General features: G+C 37.9%; 1 protein-coding gene across 1 annotated transcript in view; it reads left to right on the forward strand.

Moving 5' to 3' along the window:
• Positions 1 to 22,654, forward strand: part of LOC124622549 (G kinase-anchoring protein 1-like) — a 47,011-nt gene extending 24,357 nt beyond the window's left edge. Inside the window, exons 4-6 of the mRNA XM_047148285.1 lie at positions 3,254 to 3,419; positions 18,879 to 19,030; positions 20,883 to 22,654. Coding sequence (XP_047004241.1) covers positions 3,254 to 3,419; positions 18,879 to 19,030; positions 20,883 to 20,918 — 354 coding nt within the window. The 3' untranslated portion in view covers positions 20,919 to 22,654. The remainder of the gene's footprint in view (positions 1 to 3,253; positions 3,420 to 18,878; positions 19,031 to 20,882) is intronic.
• Positions 22,655 to 24,353: the final 1,699 nt, after the last annotated feature.

A 24,353-nucleotide genomic window follows, 5' to 3' on the forward strand; every position in this document is an offset into this window, starting at 1 on the left:
TTTACCCTCCATGCTGCCCTCTAATACTAAATTGGTGATCCTTTGATGTCTCAGAACATGTCCTACCAACCGATCCCTTCTTCTAGTCAAGTTGTGCCACAAACTTTTCTTATCCCCAATCCTATTCAATACCTCCTCATTATTTATATGATCTACCCATCTAATCTTCAGCATTCTTCTGTAGCACCACATTTCGAAGGCTTCTATTCTCTTCTTGTCCAAACTAGTTATCGTCCATGTTTCACTTCCATACATGGCTACACTCCATACAAATACTTTCAGAAACGACTTCCTGACACTTAAATCTATACTCGATGTTAACAAAATTCTCGTCTTCAGAAATGCTTTCCTTGCCATTGCCAGTCTACATTTTATATCCTCTCCACTTCGACCATTATCAGTTATTTTGCTCCCCAAATAGCAAAACCCCTTTACTACTGTAAGTGTCTCATTTCCTAATCTAATTTCCTCAGCATCACCCTACTTAATTCAACTACATTCCATTATCCTCATTTTGCTTTTGTTGATGTTCATCTTATATCCTCCTTTCAAGACACTGTCCATTCCATTCAACTGCTCTTCTAAGTCCTTTGCTGTCTCTGACAGAATTACAATGTCATCGGCGAACCTCAGAGTTTTTATTTCTTCTCCATGGATTTTAATACCTACTCCGAATTTTTCTTTTGTTTCCTTCACTGCTTGCTCAATATACAGATTGAATAGCATCGGGGAGAAGCTACAACCCTGTCTCACTCCCTTCCCAACCATTGTTTCCCTTTCATGCCCCTCGACTCTTATAACTGCCATCTGGTTTCTGTATAAATTGTAAATAGCCTTTCACTCCTTATATTTTACCCCTGCCACCTTCAGAATTTGAAAGAGAGTATTCCAGTCAAGGCTTTCCTAGGTACTTGTTATATTTTAAATATTTTAACAAGTACCTAGGAAAGCCACCCTGGGCTCCCATAACAAGGCAGACATGAGACAGATCAAGAGAGAAATTTATAGTAAAATTCTATAAACATGTGAGATTTGAAATCGAGTAACCAGAAGTGGCAAGGGGCAGTCAGGTGGAAAAAAGCAGCATGGATTAGAAGGATAGATGAGATTAAGAAGAGCAATGAGAGAGAAAAAGCAGAGATGAAGTAAATTGTGGAAAAGGCATTAAAATAAAGACACTAATTAAAGCCACAAAAGATGACATGAAAGTGGAGAAAAAATACATGATAAGGTTTAGAAGAGGATGGTAGAAATAAATGTTGGAAGGAGGATAGGTCACAGTAAGAGAAATAGCAGTTGTTGGTGATTGTTGGGTAACGTAACTGGGGATATCTTGTTGAGCAAGCTCCCCTTAAGACATTTGGGAAGAAAGACTCAAATTTTCCATTGTCGTAACCACCAGTGTTGTTGCCTGCTCCACAACAGGAAGTTTTCACCAGTTTAGATTGTTTGTCTATGTTCATTAATCTGTACTCTTAGTGTAGTGGTTTCATACAGAGAGATAATGGTGAGTACATTCAAAGTTAACTATTGTATGGCATAGGTTCTTTTTCATGTAAGTGTTTTGTCAAAGTAGTATGTAATACTAGCAGTTCATCTGTGTAACATATCATTCCCGAGCCTGTTGAAATGAGGGTTCAGAGTTAAACTTACCTGAACTATATTGTGGTTGGGACAGGGTGTTCAATCTTTTTGAGTCTGCTATAACAGGTGGCCACACTGTGGGGTCATCTTGGCTGTTGTAGACACATCTGGTGGAATTTGACGGTGCCAGTCTGGATTTGATATGCTGGTTTGTCCTTAAGCTGCATAAAGTGTATTGTGGTTGGAAACTTACTAGGCTGCCTAAGTGTTGGAGATTTCCCCATGATGACAGGTTTTCTCCTGGGATCTTTTAAGTTGGAAATAACATGCTAGAAGTTCTGGTAGGGAGGAACACTTTTCAAAGGAGTCTAGCAGGTGGAGTAAGGAAGGAGCAGTGAGAATCATTACATTTTTCCTGGGGCAGAAAGGCTTGAATATGTAAACAATTACAGGAACTTCTTGAAACTTGAGACATCAAGAAGATGACTGGCAGTCTTTCTGAGTAAAGAAGGCAAGTCATGGGCAGCGTAGGGCAAAGTTAGTGTTTAAAAGTGTTTGATGATTCTGAATTAAGGAATTAGATATATACAATGGTCATTAAAGTTATTCTGTCAGTATTTAAAGTTTTGGAGACTTTGGAACTTTGTCCCCATGAGCAATGCAGCTTAGAGAGTATGCAAGTGACTGGTAAACACCACCTTCCTACCAGATCATGGGGCTGTTACCTATCTAAAGTAAGCATTCAGTTACAGAAACAGAGTTGGTGAGATCCAGTTGAAATCAGTAAGCTGTGTATATTTTTACTGTGACTGTTGTCCGAATTAGCAGTGAACTGTTATCCTACCTTAGTCTTTGTGGAGATTTTTCCATAAGTTACAAGGAACCAGTTGACATGGTGTATTGATTGGTAGCAGTGTACATTTTTCCATCCAGTGGTCATATCTCGGACTCTTCCTGAATGCATTTAGTTTGTTAAAGGTATTCATCATTGGATTTGGAGCAATGACAATTTTAACATTGTCTCATAGGTCAAAGTGAAGATGAGAAACCTTACGAAAAGTAGTTTTACAAGTACTGCAGTACCAGTAATTGATCTGGGTCTGCCAATATATGCTGTATGCAAAACTTAAGGTTGAAAGTAACTTTTGTGTGATGTGTTGCTGCCAAGTAACATATCTTAATGAAACAAGGGGTAGCCAGATGTCCTTCCTGTCACCACCCCATTATCTTCCCCTCCCCTACCCGGGACAAAAAATGTGTGTCTTCCGAACTATCAGAATGTAGTGTTATTATCAGAATGTAGTGAGCAAAAAATTTCTACATGTAGTATTATTCATGTGAAAGTGAGCAAAAAGTTTCTGGATGTTTGAGATTTATGTAACTGAAGCGGGACTCCAGCACCCGCCCAGTATTCACCTAGTGGGATGTGGGGAAACTTCCTAAAAACCATGTCCAGGCTTGCTAGCACACCGACCCTCATCATTACTTCACTAGGCTAGTTCAATCCAAGCCAATGCTGCAACTTTCCTTTTCATAATATTGTAAGACAAGATTGATTTTTTTTTTGTTTAACTTTCCATTGTGTTGTAGTAGCCCATTGATACTGTAAGTATAATTACTGCTCCAGAAGTTATTAAATAAACATTTTCCTTTTTGTTCTTATTTTTAGCCTTTTCTTAATGAACTACTACTTGTAGCTCAGTTACAAGATGCTCTAGAAAAGAAAAAAGAAGAAAATGAGTTATTAAAACAAGAAATTGCTGAATTAAGAGAAGAATTGCTTAATGTGAGAACAAGAAACAAGAAACTCTGTCAAATCCTTGCTCATGGTGAAAGTAAGTAAAAGTTCATTCATTGTAATATTTAGTTAGAAGAATTCAGTGAGAAATATTATAAAGTGTATAAGGTGGTAGTCTCGGTCCGGCACACAGTTTTAATTTGTCAGGAAGTTTCATATCAGCGCACATCCCGCTGCAGAGTGAAAATCTCATTCTGGAAACATCCCCCAGGCTGTGGCTAAGCCATGCTTCCACAATATCCTTTCTTCCAGGAGTCCTAGTTCTGCAAGGTTCGCAGAAGAGCTTCTATGAAGTTTGGAAGGTAGGAGATGAGGTACTGGCAGAATTGAAGCTGTGAAAGATAGGTCGTGAATCATGCTTGGGTAGCTCAGGTGGTAGAGCTCTTGCCCGTGAACGGCAAAGGTCCCAAGTTCGAGTCTCAGTCCGGCACACAGTTTTAATCTGTCAGGAAGTTTCATGTAAGGTGGTAGTTGTTTAACTGATAAAATAGGAGTCTGCAAAGGAACATCAAATGCTATGAACAGTGTGAAAGTTGTTTCAGCTTATCATTTGCGGAACCTCATAACGCCTGCCAATGGAGAGACAAATTCCAGAAACAACCAAGAAAGGTGAGTAGAGAATGTGAAAATGGAAATGTCTATAAATAAGTGAATATTTGCAGTTAGTAATTACATCTACTGGGTAACTAACAATTAAATTGGAGTGGTGTAGGATGAATAACAAGTCAGAGAATGTTCAAAAAAATTATGTATTTTATAATAAAAAAACCTATGATAGGGAACTGCCTCCTATTTTAACTATCATAGTTTATTTGTCAGTTTTAACCAGATTGGTCTCATAATATATTAGTATTGGAGGGCAGTGCGGAGGGTAAAAATCATAGAGGGAGACCAAGAAATGAATACACTAAACAGATTCAGAAGGATGTAGGTTGCAGTAGGTACTGGGAGATGAAGAAGCTTGCACATGATAGAGTAGCGTGGAGAGCTGCATCAAACCAGTCTCTGGACTGAAGACCACAACAACAATATATTAGTAAAGATGCTGCTTTGAATGCATCACCTCTACCACTGTCAGTAGACTACCTACTGATTGTTGGAAGGAGTGAGGGGGAAGGAAGCCTAATCAGAGATTGTTTGGGGGGGCAGAGGGGGGCTGTTGCCAGCAAGCAAACATAGTCACTGATTTTGTGTAATGTGAATTAGATATGTATCTTTCAGCAAAACCTTTAAGCAAGTATGTATATAGATAGAGTGGGAAGGTGTTATGGCATGTTGTTTACAAAGAGAAGCAATTCATTTATATTAGAAGTCCTAAATATTTGTCCAGTTTTATAGATCTTGCTTCTTGAAAACAATTTCTTTCTTTCAATTTTGAAAAAGAGATCACTTAGCTTGGAAAGCATTAGCTGTACTTTTCTCTGAGACTAGTTATGAACTGTAGTTCTGATTTACTGTAGACAGCAATACCAAACAGCCATTGACATAGCTCTCATTATTATTATTGTTATTATTTTAGGAGTACTGTGCTTTTACATGTTTCTTTTTAGACTCCAAAAATTGTATATACGATTTCCAAACATAGATTTCCATTCCACGGGTGAGGAAACAAATTCTTTCATGACAGCTGTAAGGTTAATTTTTCCAGCCCTTTCTAGATGAATGTAACAGAAGAGTCTCAACTGTATCAGTGTCAATCTTGGGCAAGTTTTAAGTTTTCACAAACTTAAAACTTTAATGAGATCAACATGACGATTTTCATTAATTTAGGAAGCATGATTGGACATTACATCACAGTTACACCCTGCCCTCAAGCAATCAGCAGGAGAGCTGTACTATGATGTGCTACCATATACTGGAAGGAAAATGTGTTACTACCAGTCATTAATTCAAAACTCGTGTGTTACAAATTACTCCTTGTAAGAACTAGGCCTAGCCTCCTCTACCAAGTTATTATTGAAAAGTTGCGCACATAAAATTCTGACACTTCAGTAGGGTGCACCCTCTGCCACACATCAGTAGGCAGCTGTCTCTGCCATGCAACATTGGTAAGAAGTGCTGTTCGCTATGCAGCCTTGGAATGAAGCACCCTCCACCACATAACATTGGTAAGAAGCATTCTCTGCAACACATCAGTTGGATGCATGGGTCAGTCCATGTGAAATCAACCAGTAATGTGGATCTTGAAATCTCAGAGTTTGATAATTTTTTTTTTATACATTTGTTGTAGTAGTTGTTTGCATGAAATGTGTGGTCTTTTCTTCTATCATTTTTTGAAGAACTTCCAGAAATATATGATTTTTGTCATGTTTAGAAAACTTAAAATCACCATATTTCAGAAACTGTTTGATTTACAGAACTAAAATTTGTACCATTTTATTCAGTGTATTATAAGCTTTAAAAGTACATCCTACTTTGTGTTATTCATAACAAAACAGAATTTTTCCAAACAGACTTTTTTTTAATTTTGAAAATCTCAAAATTGATATTATTTATTTACTTATTTATTGGTTTATTTTTTTTAAATATGTTAGTTGCATATTGTCTGTTGATGTACCTGCCAAATTTTGTGATGGTGCTCCAGTGGGAACATATTAAAATAAGTTTTATTTTTCTGGTGTGCACAGCACCTAATGCATATTCTGTAGAGCTTTGGACTTATTACTAAGTTTTACTGCAAACCTTGTATCTCAGAAATCAGGTAAGGCTGCCAAATCATTATTATTTTTATGTGGTGACAATAAATTTAGTACGTTATTAGAATTATAAGTGTAAATTTAAATTAAGATGTGTCTTTCCTGTGGAACTCTTTTATCATACACCGTACACGTGGTCAAAAAAGATTATGAATAATTTACTTAGCCTTTAAGTACGTGCACTGTTCTTAGTAACAAAAAGTCACATGTGGGATCTACATATACCCACACAGAGTTTAGGTATGCTTATAAATAATTATTGGAAATAATATGCAAATTTATGTTTTAATAAAAAATATATATTTATTATTTAAATCATATAGTCTTAACAGAAATTGTAACTTAATTACAAAAATATGTTTTTGGTTTGTTATTTTTAAAGGTTGGATAAAATGACACAAAAATCATCTCAAAAATTAGCTTCTAATTTAATTTTTTTTCAGAATGGGAACATGAAATTAAAATTATAAAATGAAAAGAACTAATAATAAAAATGATTGTAGCAAATTATTGTGTGCCTACAACCTCATTAGTTTTCTTTGAGTTCACAGGACAAACGACAATTGATTTTCTCCAAATGAGGCTTACAAATATATTTTTTGCAAGTTTTACATATTAGAGAGCTCTTTTTATCTTTTGACCTCAGGCAAATATAACCCCTTTGCTTTTTAGAAGCACTAGGACCAGGCTTATCCGCATTAAGCATTGATAAAATGTGTTCTCTGCCAATCAATTTGCACATTATTTCCCTTACATCTTTGGCCAAATTTGGGTTATTTTTTAATTGATGCAAATGTATGCAAGATCTATAAAACTGGACAAATATTTAGGACTTCTAATATAAATGAATTGCTTCTCTTTGTAAACAACATGCCATAACACCTTCCCACTCTATCTATATACATACTTGCTTAAAGGTTTTGCTGAAAGTACATTCAATTCATCTTGTCTTCTTGGTTATGAAAAAGAAAGTGCTGGTCCACAAGGATGCATAAATAAAAGTTGTACTTTTCCTTTTTCTCCTTTTGATAGCCCACAAACCATCCATCATTTGCATAGGCCCATTGAAGAAGTCCTGTAATTTGTTCAAAAGCATGCTATCGTCATCTAGACTCACATGAATTATATGAATAGCAAAATCCTTAAGATGAGAAACAGTATTTGCTTATATGAATAAATGTTCGATACTTTGTGTCCCTGTGACTGTTATAGCTTTATAAAATCTCTTTGCCCTGCTCCTTTTTTATGCTGCATGCTCATCATTTGTCACATAGAAAATGTCTGATGGCATCTATACTTCAGTCAGACAATTGGAAGAAAGTTAATATTTGATCAGGTTTTGCTTTGTTGTTGTTGTGGTCTTCAGTCCTGAGACTGGTTTGATGCAGCTCTCCATGCTACTCTATCCTGTGCAAGCTTCTTGATCTCCCAGTACTTACTGCAACCTACATCCTTCTGAATCTGCTTAGTGTATTCATCTCTTGGTCTCCCTCTACGATTTTTACCCTCCACGTTGCCCTCTAATGCTAAATTTGTGATCTCTTGATGCCTCAGAACTTGCTTGCACAATTGATTACTATAAGTATTAAGAAAGTCTCCTCAAATGTTATTTTAGGTACATTTGTTAAGCCTCTGGTGTCATTCAGTATGAACGTTCTCAGATGGCAGTGTCATAATTTAAAGCCCTTAATTGCCCAGTAAAATGTAGAAAGGCAAATTTAGGAGTACAGCAAATACAGTACTCCACTTCGTTAGCTGTGCTTGGTACTTGTATTCCAACATGTGTCTTTCTACATTTTATTGGACAGTTAAGCATGTTAAATCATGGCAATAACATTTTTCTGCCTATTTATCCCCTGCGCACATGTGCTTAATGACTTATACATACAAGCAGTAACCAGCTCCTCTTTCCCTCACGAGTGCTTAACTAATTTGATCTCAGTATTCATGTTTACTCAAGTGAATTACTGTCAAGAGAAGTGAATGTTTTTTGTTTTATTATACAGGGTATCCATAATTAAAGCTCCAGTTTTAAAAGACTTTAGAAAGAGAACTAGTGCTCAGAATGACATCAAATTTAAGCAGCATATTAATGATACAAGAGGAAATGTCATGGAACAAAAACAGTCAATGAAACTTTTACCAACAGATTGCACTGTGAGCATCTTAACTTATGTGGAATCAGCTACAGATGACAGACAAATCACAATATGATGACTATGGTTTGAGTTACACATTACACCATTCACACTGATCAATGTGTGTGACTGCACAAGTTCAGCAGTCAACAGGTATGACACTAATAGGTAAGTGCATCCATCGTGGCAAGGTCATACCACATCAGATGTGAAAAATTTGTTTTTAAGTGTCCTGAAGCTGAAAACTGCACAGAAAGAAAAACAACAGTGGTTTTTAATTGTCCTGGGACCAAAAACTGCATGAAAAGCAAAATGAATTGGTTTGTAATTGTCCTGAGGCCGCAAATGCATAAAAAGGAAAATATCACTTTATAATTGTAATGAGAATGGTGCAAGGCATGTACAGTAAGCTGTCCACCATTCTCTGCCACAAGTTGAATTGAGGAACAGCATGTTACGTAACAGATCAGAGTGCCTCGGAGGTCTTGTTCAGAATGTGTTGCGCAGTGTGTGCCTTCAGTTCAGCTATATTCATAATTGGAGCACTGAGCTAATGTCTTTCAGATTAGCCCACAGCCAGAAGTCACGTGGATTAAGATCAGGTGATCTGGACGGCCTGTCTGTAGGGAAATGACAGCTGATAATTCTAGCACTACCGAAATGCCTTTGCTTCACTGGCTGTGCAATGTGCAGAGTACTACCATCTTGCATAAAAATGATCCTACCCACACATACATGCAGTTGAAGGGTTGGAATGACATTGATGCACTACAGGCCCTCATAGTATTTACCAGTGATGGTATAGGTAACAGGACCTGCAGGACTCATCTCCTCAAAAAAATATGGCCTACAATAAATGATGCCGTCAACTTGCACCACACAGTTACTTTTGCAGAATGAAGTGGTACTGGTTGACGTGTGTGCAGATTTTCCATTGGCCATATTCTGCAATTATGCTTATTGACATGCCCTTGAAGATGGAAATGAGCTTTGTCTATCCACAGAATGTTCCATGGCCATTCATTGTCCATTTCTATGCGAGCGAGAAATTCCACAGTGTTTGTGTTGCTGGTAGGTCAGCAGGAAGCAACTCCTGAATGTGGATGATTTTGTATGGCTAGCAGTGCATGGTGTTTTATGGGTTTTTGTGCACTGTGCTCACAGGCATGTCCAACGGTTGGGCAGTGCCCCGTTCACTGCATGTTTGCATGCCACCATTTGTCCTGTCCTGCAATGCTGTGGCCACATCTTCACCTGCTGTGGCCATATTTTTGACAGGTGTCGGATGACCAGCTTTCCTCCCTCTGCCACGTTGCACTTCAAAGGAACCTGTCTCTTTGTTTGCTGAATATGGGCTTGGCGACCCCAATGTTCCTGAGCTGGGGACTGCTAAGCGCTGCCATTCCTCTGTCACTGTAAGCTCTGGGCATGCTTCAGCAAACACCATGTGGCGCCATGTTGGAATGTTGTGTGTCACAGGGAGCGGGGATTTTGGCTTGACCGTGCGGATCTCAAGGATGGAATTAAAATTTATATAAAAAAAAACAAACCTCAATTCCAAGGTGTGCTGTGCGCTAATGGGATGCATGGCTGTTGAGGTGAAACAGTCGTTAACAGACAGCCTCTGGGGAACCTGCCGCACCTAAGTTGTATAAGGCTTACTCAGGCAGGCACTCTGTGGACCCGTATTTCTCTAGCTGCTCATGGGACCGAGATGAAGCCCTCAAAATCTTCTTCTTCTCCTCGCAGTGGGAAGTGTGTAGTGCCTGGGAGTATTCATACCCACTCATCAAAAAGAATGAGGGAGGCTAGTCCTCCTGATTATCAATTTGTTGTTAGTAACAGGACTCAAGGAGTCATGAATCAGAACGTCTTTGTAGTGATCAAGAGGAAGGAGGGGATGTTTGAAAAAGTGTCCCACTTCTATATTTATAAAGGCTTAGAAGGGCTCGCTGGTACTCTAAAGACTATTAAGCGGTTGTGAAATGGTTCCTTGCTGGTTGAGACTAACCGGGCAAAGAAGGTAGAACTACTTAAGAAGTCACAAAAATTGGGTGAATATTACATCATTGTTGAGTTACATAACACTCTTAACTCCAGTAAAGGTGTGGTAACCTGTGGTGATATTATGGACATATATGCTGCTGAAATCAAACAAGAATGGGCACCACAGGAGATAATAGATGTGGAGCAAAGGATAGGTATGAACAGTGGAGAAATTGAGACGAATGCCACCTTCATTGTGACCTTCAGTTCTCCAACACTACCTGAACACATCATGGTAGGTTTCCTACGACTTATGGTTAGGTCCTATGTACCTGACCCTATGTGCTGCTTCAAATGCCAGCAGTTTGGCCATACAACTTTTATAAGGCCTTTGTGTGACCCCGGCTTGAATACAGATGCCAGATTTATGGGTCAGCAAGGCCTTCATACCTTAAAATGCTCGATGCAGTTCACCACGAGGATATTAGGCTGTCAACAGGGGCCTATTGCACGAGCCCTGTTGCTAGCTTTTTTATTAATTAAAATTAAGTTTAATGAGATTTTACGTTGCCATCCAGATTTTATTACTGTCTACGTAGATGGTTCTAAGCAGGGAGATTTTTTTCAGTTGCTCTGTCATGTTCCCCAACATTGTCCTCAGGATAGGGCTCCCAGAGCAGTCTTCAGTTTATTACGCAGAACTGTTTGCTATCCTGAGGGCAATCGACTAGATGAGACAGTGCCGTGTCAAAAAATTTATCATCTGCTCCAATTCTCAAAGTGCTCTTCTTGCTGTTGGGCAGATGTATGCAGCAGATTGGTTGGTGCAACAGGTGTAAGATGCTCTCCTTCTCTTGCAAAGGTATAACAAGGAAATCATTTTTTTGCTGGGTTCCAGGCCACATAGGGAAAATGAACTCGCTGATGCAGCTGCCGAGGAAACTTGCTCGCTTCCTCCTCCTGCTCACTGTTCGGTCTCTCTGTGGGCTGTCACTTCATTTGTGACCAAGAAGGCCATATGTTGGTGGGAGCCTCAGTGGCTGGAATTGAGGAATAATAAAGTACGTTCCATAAAGACTTCAGTGCGACCATGGATTACCTCCATCCGCTCGCGATGGTGTGAAGAAGTAGCCCTTACTCAGCTTAGAGTGGGACATTGCCCATTGATGCATGGCTTCCACTTACGTTGAGAGGAGCCCCCAGTCTGTCAGAGAATGCAGGACACAGCTGTCAGTACAACATATTTTAAGTGAGTGTGTTTTATATGATGATCTGAGGGTTGAACTGGGCATCCCACAGGATCTTCCCTCTGTTTTAACTGATGGTGAGGCATGTGTTGTCCTTATCTTAAGATTTTGTGTGGTGTCCGGAATTCTTCCCAAAATAACTGGGTGTGAGATATTAATGTGTCACAGAGTTGCTGGGTCATGTATTATTTCTAAGTCATCATCCAGACATGGTTGTCTATCCCTTTTTTAACAGCATCTTTATAGGTATTTTATCAATTATTTTACTGAGTTATTCAGCTATGTCTTGTTGGCATTTTATTATAGATTTTTCTGAAGCTCGCCTTCTCGGGGTTGCTTTATGATTCTTGTGGTGGGATGAAACGTAATTTTCCAGTTTAGTGATCTTTCTCCATAGATTTTTCCCAATCTTCTTTGGTATATCATTAATGCAAGGGTGCTGATGACCTTGCTGTTTAGCATCCTCCACCATAAATCATCATGACGACCACCCACCACCACCAGTCTCTGAATTTTGTAGTCATTTTCTCCAGAACCTTTGCAGACACCAGAGCAGTGCCTTTTTCGTACCTCGAATATGTGGAAGTTCTGCAGGGCTATTGGCACACACCCACCATTGTAAAGGAACTTTACCACCAGAGCGCATCCTGCGTGGAGACAGTCATGTTAGTCATCTCAGATGCAAACAGAGGAACATCCATGTGCCGTGTGTCTGTTAGTCTGCATATTCTAACCCTTACAGACTTTTGTTAAATGCTTTTTGTTATGTGGGGTTCCCTCTGCATCAGTAGTATGCTGTTCAAATTTGACATCATTCTGGTTCTCTTTCTACAGTGTTTTGAAATGGGAACACCCTGTACAGGGCTATTACAAATGATTGAATCGATTTCATAAATTCACTGTAGCTCCATTCATTGACATATGGTCACGACACACTACAGATACGTAGAAAAACTCATAAAGTTTTGTTCGGCTGTAGCCGCACTTCAGGTTTCTGCCGCCAGAGCGCTCGAGAGTGCAGTGAGACAAAATGGCGACAGGAGCCGAGAAAGCATATGTCGTGCTTGAAATGCACTCACATCAGTCAGTCATAACAGTGCAACGACACTTCAGGACCAAGTTCCACAAAGATCCACCAACTGCTAACTCCATTCGGCGATGGCATGCGCAGTTTAAAGCTTCTGGATGCCTCTGTAAGGGGAAATCAACGGGTCGGCCTGCAGTGAGCGAAGAAACGGTTAAACGCGTGCGGGCAAGTTTCACGCGTAGCCGTGGAAGTCGACGAATAAAGCAAGCAGGGAGCTAAACGTACCACAGCCGACGGTTTGGAAAATCTTACGGAAAAGGCTAAAGCAGAAGCATTTCTTAAACAGGAGATTGGAAAACCGATGGATCGGTCATGGTGGAGATCATGATCAACAATTCATGTCATGGCCTCCACGCTCTCCCGACTTAACCCCATGCGATTTCTTTCTGTGGGGTTATGTGAAAGATTCAGTGTTTAAACCTCCTCTACCAAGAAACGTGCCAGAACTGCGAGCTCGGATCAACTATGCTTTTGAACTCATTGATGGGGACATGCTGCGCCGAGTGTGGGAGAAACTTGGTTATCGGCTTGATGTCTGCCGAATCGCTAAAGGGGCACATATCGAACATTTGTGAATGCCTAAAAAAAACTTTTTGAGTTTTTGTGTGTGTGTGCAAAGCATTGTGAAAATATCTCAAATAATAAAGTTATTGTAGAGATGTGAAATCGCTTCAATCATTTGTAATAACCCTGTATATTGGTAATATGTATATGTAATTTCTCTCGTTCTGGAAATAGGAACTAAAACTAAATTAAAACTATATGAAATGGAAAAGGCATATCATCCCATACATTATTTACGTTAATTGTTATATAACATAGTTTAGTACAGTTTTAAAGTGATAAACTGATGTGTCCTTAATTAATGCTCAATAATTTCTTTTTAACAAGTCTTATGAACCAGCTTGCAAATCATGCAGTTGAGATACAGTTTGCAATGTGAATTGCAGTAAAATAAAATTTATTTCAATATGTTCCCTGTGGAATACCAGCATGAAATCTGGCATATACATTAACAGAGTACGCAGTGGTTAGCACACTGGACTCGCATTCGGGAGGACGACGGTTCAATCCCGTCTCCAGCCATCCTGATTTAGGTTTTCCGTGATTTCCCTAAATCGTTTCAGGCAAATGCCGAGATGGTTCCTTTGAAAGGGCATGGCCGATTTCCTTCCCAATCCTACCCTAACCCGAGCATGCGCTCCGTCTCTAATGACCTCGTTGTCGACGGGACGTTAAACACTAACCACCACCACCACCACCACCACCACCACCATTAACAGAGTACAATTAACATAGATAAGCAAATCCAAATATGAAATTTTAACATTTAAAACATTTTAATTTGGGGAAATTTAGCATTTTAACAAATTTGGTCAAGTAACAAATGTTTTAAAGCCTATAATAAACTAAATAAAACGGCATACAATATCAGGTCTGTATGGCAAATAGTTTTTGAGACATGACCATTTTAAGTTTTCAAAACATGGCAAAAATTGCACAATTCTGGAAACTTTAAAAATTAATAATTTGAAAATGAAACGTCCCAAAAAAAATCTTTTTTTATATCTTATATTATTCTGATAGATTGAATAAAATGACAAAAAATTACAAAATTCTAAATAATCTAGGTTCAAATTTATTTCTTTATTTATCTATTTAATTGGCTGATTTCACATGGAATGATCCGCACCCTCTACCATGCAACAATGGTACAAAGGACACACTGCCATGTAACATCAGCAGGAAGTACTTTTTCGTTCAACATTGCTAGGAAATACACTCTGCAATGCAGCATAGGTAGGAAGTATTCTTTGCCACTCAACATTGGTAGGATGCTCTCACTGCTAGAGATTGTCGGTAGGATGCACACTCTGGCAGAGACGGTCGGTAGGATGCACACTCTGCGATCCAACAGCAGTACAAAGCATCCTCTGCCACGTAGCATCGGTAAGAAACACGCTCTGCCATGTAACTTCAGTAGGATGCACCCTTTGCCACACAACATCGGTAGGATGCACCCTCTGCCCCACATCATTGGTATGATGCAACATTGAAAGTAGTAAGTAGCACCCTCTGCCCCATAACAATGGTAGGATGCACCCTTCTCCATGAAACGTGACACTGTTCCTTTCTTCTTCACATACTCTTAACAGAACTGTTATGCTCAACTTTGTATCCACAGTGCTACATCAGCTTAATTAGTTATGTGTTAATCGCATCTGGAACAACTTAATCCTTAGCAATATATTAAGTAGTTTTAAATTATGAAAAGAAGAATTAGCTTATTTAGTAGATAATTAAATGAATCTGTATAATGCTTATTTTAAGTTTAATGTAGCCCTTAGATGTCTTCATGTACTGTGGGTGCTGGATTGCCCTCCGGGGGTATGGGTATCCCAGTTGTGTAGCACAGCTCTAGTTCAACTACAGACTAGTTTCACTAAAAAACAATGAATGGATAGCTCAGTCAACTAAATCACTAAAGAGTTTTTGCAGATGAGAGAACAAATGCGTGGTTCTACTGAAGAAAAAATTAAACTGGTTTTGTTTGAAAAGAAAGATTGAGTAATTCAGTCAGTATGCAGGACTTCAGTGGACTGACTGTTGTCATTCAGGTGCTCCTATAAACTTCTTTCATCTGAAAAGAATGAATGAATAATAATCCAACCAATATATAAAACTAAAATACAACTGCCTGAATCAGTTGTTTTGATTGAGTTGCTCCCATAGACTGGTTTCACACAAAAAATGAATTAATAATTGAACTTACATTTAAAACTACAACAGAATGTGTCGTCGTACCAATTGCCGTGCATTTACCATGGTTTGCAGGGCATAGATGTAGATGAAGAAGCTGTAGACAGTGTATTTAAAACTATTTAGAGGATTTTTCCCCCTTAATTTTAAGAGAGGATCTTGATTATAGATGTTAAAGAAACAGTAAATGCTGTATAGATTGAGATGAATGAGAAATAGCAAGATAGACATTGTGAAAGGTGTGAACAGTTCTTCAGCAGGATGGCTACTTGTCTGGAAAATCAGGAATTCTCAGTGAACGGAAAAATTCGGAAACTTTTAGAGATTCTTGGAGGAAAAGAATGGGTTGTTACTGAAAGGAAAAGTACTGAACAGTTTTGTTACAAATCACTGTGAACTTCTGCTTTGAAAATGATCAGTTGTGGATTCACATATGGAAGGAATCGTTGTTGTGTTTGTTGTTGATCCCTGCTACCCCTGATGCCTTCACCAATCCAGGGAAACACTGTTACTGTCTTTGGGTCCTTGGAGTCCAGGTCTGTCTCTCTATGGTATGATTGTAGGTACAAAAGAAGATAACATGTGCTTGAGAATTTGTCATGTAGATGTCAATTCGTCATTCACATAAAAGCAGTTTAAAAGATATACATATTTAAATACCATTTTTGAGTGTTGTGGGTGTTTTGTAGAGCAGCTTCAAATATTCATTCTCTGGTTCTTTTTTAACAATTCCAGTTTATAGTAGAACTGTACTGACTTTATCACAGTGTCATGAATCAAGTTAACGATGACCATTGGTTGAAGAGTGTCTGATTTGAAACATGATCTATTGTTCCTATCAAAGTTTATTGATATTGACAACAGTTCAAAGAGTGTTCTTGCAAGAATTTCTCATGTACGTGAGGATATCACACAGTAATATTGCGTGGTATGTAAAGGTGACAGACAGCGGCAACAAAGGAATTTCCAGGTGCAGCAAGAGCTTTTAACTTAATAGAATTGAAGGTTCTTGTCACATTAAAACTGTGTACTGGACTGGGAACTGAACCTGAGTCCTTAGGAAACAATTCTCGAGGCTGTAACTAAGCCATGTCTGCATTTTCCTTCCTTCCAAGAGTGCTAGTCCTGCAAGGTTGCAGGAAAACTTCTGTGAACTTTGAAAGGTAGCAGAGGTACTGGCAAAACTAAAGCTGTGGGGGCAGGTTGAGAGTCATGCATGGATAGTTCAGTTGGTAGAGCACTTGACTGTGAAACACATAAGTCCCACATTTGACTCCTGGTTCAGCACACCATTTTAATCTGCCAGGGATTTTCAGATCAGTACACACACTGCTACAAAGTTAAATTTGTTGTGGAAACTTGCAGAATCAATACATATTGTGCATGCGTGTGTGTGTGCGCACGCGCGCGTGTTTTCCATATCTCCTCCTAAACCACTGAAACAATTTCAACAAAACTTGGTACAAATATACCATATCATCAGGTGACAATCACAGAGGCAATAAGAACCACCTACCTGTCAAAGTTGTGGGTGTGGGGGTCAAAAAGAAATGTAGCCTGCAATGTTTGAATTCCCAGATGTCATTCATCCATTTTTTGAGAATGAGAGCATTTAGTGACTTGAAACAAACTTTACACATAATTTCAAACTTCGACAATTTTTTTTTTTCTCTTTCTTTCATAATGATAAAAGGAGAAATATTTGTCACATACTACTTTTCCATTGTTCATGCAGTAAAAGTACCACATCAGGCGTGACATTATGATTTACTACTTCTTTGCCACTAATTGCATTCATGACACATTTCACAGACAGTATGCACATTTATAATTGAATATAAATGCAAAATTATCTCATAGTAGGACCTACAGTTCAGGAGATATAAATTGAGAGAGTCATGAAAAACTGTCACACTCCGCATGATGTTTAAATTTATTAATTCGTTGCTACTAACTGCACTTGCAAAACATGTTGCAGACAGTATCCATGTATGCCGCTGAATGTACCTACAAAATTGTATCATTGTATGACTCATAGTTCAGGAGATATGATGTCATAAACATTAAGCACAAGGCCAGACATTGCACGGTATTGGCATGATGCACAACTATAGATAAATATCTGGGCAATGCCAGATTTCTCCACTAGTTGTTGATAAAATTGAATACACTACTGTTTTGTTTTCATTGTATTGGCATCTAGTTTGTGATTTAGTCACAAACTTCTCCATCAGTATATTCAGGTAATTTATGTCATAGGATTTTCTGATCATTTCTGTAATATGATTAGTTTTGTCATACTCAAGAAGTCGTACAACATAATTAAGAGTAGGTACTAAATTATTTTGACAAACGTATGTGATGTGCTTTCATTTGCCACTGTTGCTGCATGTTTCAAAGTGACTGCTCCATTGCATTGGCTCTAGAATAAGTTTAATTATGAAAACTGTCTTTACTCTGGAAAAAAATGAGGGTGCTATCAAGGTCTTGCTCTTTTCTACTGTGGAATGAGCAGAGTTGTCCATTGGTAAATTTATTGTCAGTGGCTTTACTTTGTTTCGTTTGATATTGTAACAAGAAGCAGATTCATGTGTTCTGACTGCTTAGTTAATGCTATGGATCTGAACCATAAAATAATAGGGACTGTATACCCAGTAACCAAAACGTTTATTATAAAACATTTTAAATTTATCTGCAGTAACTGTGTTACAAAGTATTGCAATTGGACACTTGAACAACCTAAAATTCTCTCTTTTGTGTATATGTTGTTTTCAGTTCCATCTGTGCTTGGAATAATCTCAGTATGTCATGTGGCACCTCAAAAAATGTGATAACAATTAATCTAAAAGTTGCTCTATACACAACAAAAATTGCTTTGGGGGAATGTGAAATTTCTACCTGGAAAACTTTTAGTCAAAGTCGCTAACTTGTTCATGTGTAATCAGTAGTGAAATTTTTGTTGGTGCTACATATTGCTGTGGGCTGTAATGTAGCAGACACTGAAATCATCATATTCAAATTTCAAATTTTTATGCATAAATTAATTTAATGACAATGTGTGAACAACGATTTGTTTGCACATGAGCCATGAAAGAAAACTAAAGTGTCCACATAGTGCAATGTAGGCTATGAAGGAAAATTCTTGTAAATTGTTCTTCATATAATTCATTTGTAAGTGCTGTGATCTTTAGTATTGATGCAGTATTTTTGACCATAGTTACTATATGTAAGGATCATTTACTTTTTCTGTTATGTGTGTGCCTAAGCAATGACCTTCACACCATGCCCTTAACTTTAAGTGAATAATTTCAAATAGTTAAAGTGACATTGAGAGAACAGTTTAAAAAATCAAACACTGTTTTGCACATATGTTGACAAAAATTCTTCGATAACTACAATTAATTTTCTGTCGTGCTAATTCTGTATGAAAATGAAAGAGGCATTTTTTTAATACTTCCCTGTGACGTAGCAGCATAAATGTAATGTTTTGTGACCATAGGTTTTTGCATTTTTTCGCTTTTTGTGGTGTATAGTAGTTGTGATTTTGGAGTGCAGTTTAATTAATGTGAATCATTATTACAGTGAAAGATAAAGCAGAAGTTCTCCTAGAAGTTGACCGCCTCCAACAAATGAGGGATGAACTGTCATCAGAAGTATCCAGTCTTCACACTTTGTTAGAGCAAGAACGTTCAAAAGTACGGGCCCTAACTTCTGATACGAAAAACAAATCCCAGGTGTGTGTCAGTAGGCTTTCAGTTACAAATGTTCAATTATTTGTACTTCCGGATGTTTAATTATAAAGAAATTGTTTGAAAAATCATTGTAGAAATGTAAAATAATAAGTATCAAATCACTAAAGAGACTATGTTGATAGTAACTGACTGCCATTCATTTTGTCTAACACGTGGTCAATGTTTGTTTTGCAGCTGCTCAATTTTCTGGAATGCTGTTATTTTAAAAGAGTTGGAAAAATTTTCTTCTTTTACTATTAGTTTGATGCATTTAAATTGTTTCTAGTCACTAGTAGTATTTTAACTAACTGTTTCCTTTTCATCACTACATGTCTACTACACTACCTACATACTACACAATATTGGTTTGCTCCAAAAATTTCTCTCCTCTTTTACCCCTTCCAGTACAAGTAAAATGCTCGTTGTTGCCACAGCAGATATTCCAATAATGCCACCTCCTCTTGGTAATATTATTCATCAACATATTCTCTCCTATTCCTTCGAACAACATTTTGTGCATCAGTTTTTTGCCTAATGTGTAACAACTATAAAATACACAGTTTCTTCTAAATTCCTGTTGCCCATATTTTTGTGCACACTTTGCAGTCCACAATTTAGTCTCTAAATCTTTTTGTAACTGTGATATCCACTTCACTTAATTTTTGAAAGTAGAAATCTACATTGGCCGGAAACAAATTTCTGACTGGCATAGAGAGGAGATCGATGACATTCTGTGTTTACATATATGTTAAATAACTCAAGTGTCAACTTGATCTGAGGAACTGGTTTTAGAAAAACATTTCTAATCAAATGGGAAGTTTGTGGCTGCCTTAGAAAGGTTTTCAAAGATGTTCCAGAATTGCAATTAAAGTATGTTACCTACCCTGTGGAATAATGTTGGATGTGGTGCACTGAAGTAATAGGGTACTGTTTCAACAGAAAGATGCAATTTTTACTTGATAATTATGCTCCTTGCGTTTTGTTGGAAAACTCCAGAAGCCTCTCTTCTCGTATGTATTTCACCATTCCTCTATCTCCCATAATTCTACCTTTCTCCTCTCCCCTCCCCCTCTCCCCTCAATTATAGTCTAACCGTCTGACTATCAGATTTCTTAATTTTTCACGTATTCTATCAATTGTTTAACATTAAATTTTGGTGTGGTTCTGTAAACCTGCACGATGATGGTTGGTATTGGGTTTGTTTCAGTCCTCATAAGTATAATTTGGACAGGGTTTTGTTTGTAATAGCTCTCTGTCAGTTGCCATAGTGACAAACAGCAAGATATTTTCCAGTGCTTTTGTTGTTGTACATCTATTTCCCTTCCACCAGAAACATTTTGTTGTGTGTTAAATACAATGACCCATAAGAATATTAGAACTCAGCTTGTGAAATTTTGTTGTTATTCACACCACAGATATCCAATGCTTGCGCGCACAGAACTCAGCTTGTGAAATTTTGTTGTTATTCACAGCACAGATATCCAATGCTTCTTATGGGTCATTGCATGCGAGTGCGCGCCCACACACACACACGCCCACACACACACACACACCTCTCTCTCTCTCTCTCTCTCTCTCTCTCTCTCTCTCTCTCTCTCTCCCTCCCTCCCTCCCTCCCTCCCTCCCTCCCTCCCTCCCTCCCTCCCCTCCCCTCTCTTCAGCTCCAACATCCACCTCCCTTAATCCCACCCCGCCCCCCATCCCCAATATGAAATGTGAAGACAAACAATATACATGGCCATTGCTGCTCCCTTTGCACAAAGCTTTCTTAAATTATTGATTTGTGTTAGTATACTGTTATTTATTTTAAGTGGGGAACTTTTGACCATTTTTTTTTTTTAATTTTTTGTTGTAGAACAAGAAACGGAGTGCAAGTGAAACAGCACAATGATGGCAGAAGAAGAAACTGGGAAACATGTACCAGAACTAGTTTCCTGCAGATTTGTTGTGGAACTGTTTTTGCTGTCTCCAGATAAACTAAGCAAGAAATCAAATTGCTCGCTGCATGCCATTTATGGTGGAGTCTTCAGGTCTGCAGCAAAGCAGAACACTTTTGAACAACTTTTATATGTCATTTTGTGTCTTGTGACTGGATCAGTATCTTTGATAATTGTGTTTGTTTGGTTTGGTATCAACTTTAAGGGTTTCATCTGGGTTAAAATATGATGATAACTTTAAATGTATGCTTTTTAGTAGATTTGAGAGAAAATTTTCATTGGTATTTATGTTATTCTTTCTTTATACGCTGCCAGATACAAGAGGAACACAGTTTAGCAACAGAAGGCATTGGCTACTGTCCTAACATAATATTCATGCTTGGGCTCATTTGGCATTCTGGATACCACATATTCTTACTATTAATAATAGCATGCATCATTATAATGAGGTCTGCCTTTTTTTGGAGATTTTGAAAACACCACCCATTTAAATTTGCACAATTTTGTTGCATTTTTTCTGAAAATATTAATTGATAGCTACAAGTTACACCTCAGTGGTTTTTATTTTGATCTGGTGTTCAAGAACACCACAGTATAGAGAATACCCCTATGAAAACTTTCCTTTTTAAGGTTTGGTGCAAAGTGTTGTTGATAAAGTTGGAAACACTAGTTTTAAAAAATTTCTAATCATGACTCATTTTTTCTCAAAACTTCTGTTAAAGAGCTGCACAAATGTTTAAAGCTGATGAAAACTGATTTGAACGACAGGTGTAAAGGAAAGCAGTTGTCATTATGGTTATGGGTATAAACACAATTGAACAAGATGCTGAATGCTACCAGATTTGGATTTTACATGTTCTGTTTAGCCAGCCAGTTGGTCATTGCCATCAATATTTGAACAGCCATCTTTAAACTAAAAGTGTGAGACACATGCTGTGCCAGTGTAAGATATTACATATTTGTATGAAAGTTAAGTTTCTAAATAATAGAATTCTTCCCTAATGATACCCTTTCTTACTATTTTTCCTGTTCAGCAGTATTTGTTTAATGCATTTTTTAATTTGAAAACTTTTGTTGTAAGTAGAAAACAATTTTGGTGCCAAATATGTTAGGTCATGTGTTGTAATATATTGGTTAAATTGTTTTTTCTTTCTGTTGTATGATGTATACACCAACACTATATAACAGGCATAGGAACATCTTTGTGCTAGTTTCTAAGGTTGTAATGTGTTCCAATTACAGAAATATGCCATTGAGAACATTAAAGTTCCTTCAGAAACATATCATTGTTTCTGTTCATGAAGAGTTTATAAACTCTTCAAGATATGCAGTTTTAATGCCATTATTCTGTATTGTTAATATGGCAGAGAGGTTGATTGTAAATATTGGAGTGTTTTCTGTTATTATGTTGAAATGGCATGTTTGAGTCTGTTGATTCTGTTTATGTTCATTGTTAGCTGCCCTTCTGAGGCAAAATTTTCTTTTCTTTCATCTCATGTAAATCAATAAAGTGATATTGTTGTGTTCTGTAAGAAATTATTGCTTTGTGTGATTTGTTTAGTTAAGTTCACCAGTCATTTAACTATGCCTCTTTCTTTCCCAGTGATTCTCTGGCGATAAGTTAATTGTTCTCAGTTATGATTAAGGTTTTCTTATTTTGGTTATATTCAATAAAGAACTGTGAAATATATTTCTTGATCTTTTTTCCTTTGCTCACGTTTTCTTTTGAAACCTTCAGCTCCAAGAATAAATATTTAGCAGTGCATTCAGATAGTCATATATTAATTTGTCTGCCCTTAATATAATTGTAATTGTTTTTATTTTTTATCTTAGTGTACAATTTGTGCATAGTACCAGTGTATTATTGGCCATCGGCATTTCTTATGACACCCATATGATGCACAAGTTTTTAATGAACTTCTCCATAATGTGTACTTAAGTTGTTCATGTGTGATGCAAGCAGTGTCTTTTTTTTGCTATTGTACAAGGGTCACTCTAAAAGAAATGCACACTATTTTTTTTTAATCCATCTTTTATTCTACATGTTTGAAAGTTTTACAATGTGGAGATACATCCTTTAGGAACAATATTTTCATTTCTCCATATAATTTTCACCCCTCTCGACTGCCTTACGCCATCTTGGAACCAGTGCCTGTATATTCGCATGGTAAAATTCTGGACCAACCTGTTGGAGCCACTGTTTGGCAGCGGTCACAAGGGAGTCATCATCTTCAAACCTTGTTCCACGAAGAGAGTCTTTCAGTTTCCCAAAGAGATGATAATCACATGGAGCCAGGTCAAGACTGTAAGGCGGGTGTTTCAGTGTTGTCCATCCGAGTTTTGTGATCCACCTCCATGGTTTTTTGACTGACATGTGGCCATGCATTGTCGTGCAACAGCAAAACATCCTGCTTTTGCCGAGTAGTAGAACACAACTCAGTTGAGCTTGAAGTTTCTTCAATGTCGTCATATATGCATCAGAATTTATGGTGGTTCCAATTGGCATGATGTCCACAAGCAGGAGTCCTATAACTTTTCCAGTAGAAGTTGTGGTTTTGAATTTTTTTCTTGGGTGGATTTTCATGATGCCACTCCATTGATTGCCTCTTCGTCTCTGGTGAAAAATGATGGAGCCATGTTTCATCACCTGTCACAATTATTCCAAGAAATTCATCTCCACTATTCTCATACTGTTCCAAAAGTTCGCTGCATACCGTTTTTCTTGTTTCTTTGTGAGCCACTGTCAACATCCTGGGAACCCACCTGGCACAAACCTTTTTTAACACCAACACTTTCAGTATTCTGCAGACACTTCCTTCCCCTATCCCAACGTAGCGTGACAATTCGTTCACTGTGATGCATCTGTCAGCAGTCACCAATTCGTTAACTCTCTGCACATTGTCTGGAGTGTGTGCAGTATGAGACCTGCCGCTGTGAGGATAATCCTCAATCTTGCCGTGCCCGCTTTCATCACGTAACCTGCTTGCCCACCGACTAACTGTACTTCGATCAACAGCAGCATCTCCATACACCTTTTTCAACCTCTTGTGGATGTTTCCCACAGTCTCGTTTTCACAGCACAGGAATTCTGTGACAGCACATTGCTTCTGACGAACGTCAAGTGTAGCAGTCATCTTGAAGACATGCTGTGATGGTGCCAATCATGGGAACAGGTTGAACTAAGTTTGAAAACAAGCAGAAAGGGTGTGTCTACACACTGTAAAGCTTTCACACATGCAGAATGAAAACTGTATTTTTACAAAAATAGTGTGCATTTCTTTTGGAGTGACCCTCATATCATAGGACCAATAGTTAACGACATGGAAATTTCACATAAAGTGATAACGGGTAAAATAATGTGGAATTGGTATTTTTTGCAAAATGGCATA

The sequence above is a fragment of the Schistocerca americana genome, chromosome 7, assembly GCF_021461395.2.
Source record: "Schistocerca americana isolate TAMUIC-IGC-003095 chromosome 7, iqSchAmer2.1, whole genome shotgun sequence".
Taxonomy (NCBI): Eukaryota; Metazoa; Arthropoda; class Insecta; order Orthoptera; family Acrididae; genus Schistocerca; species Schistocerca americana.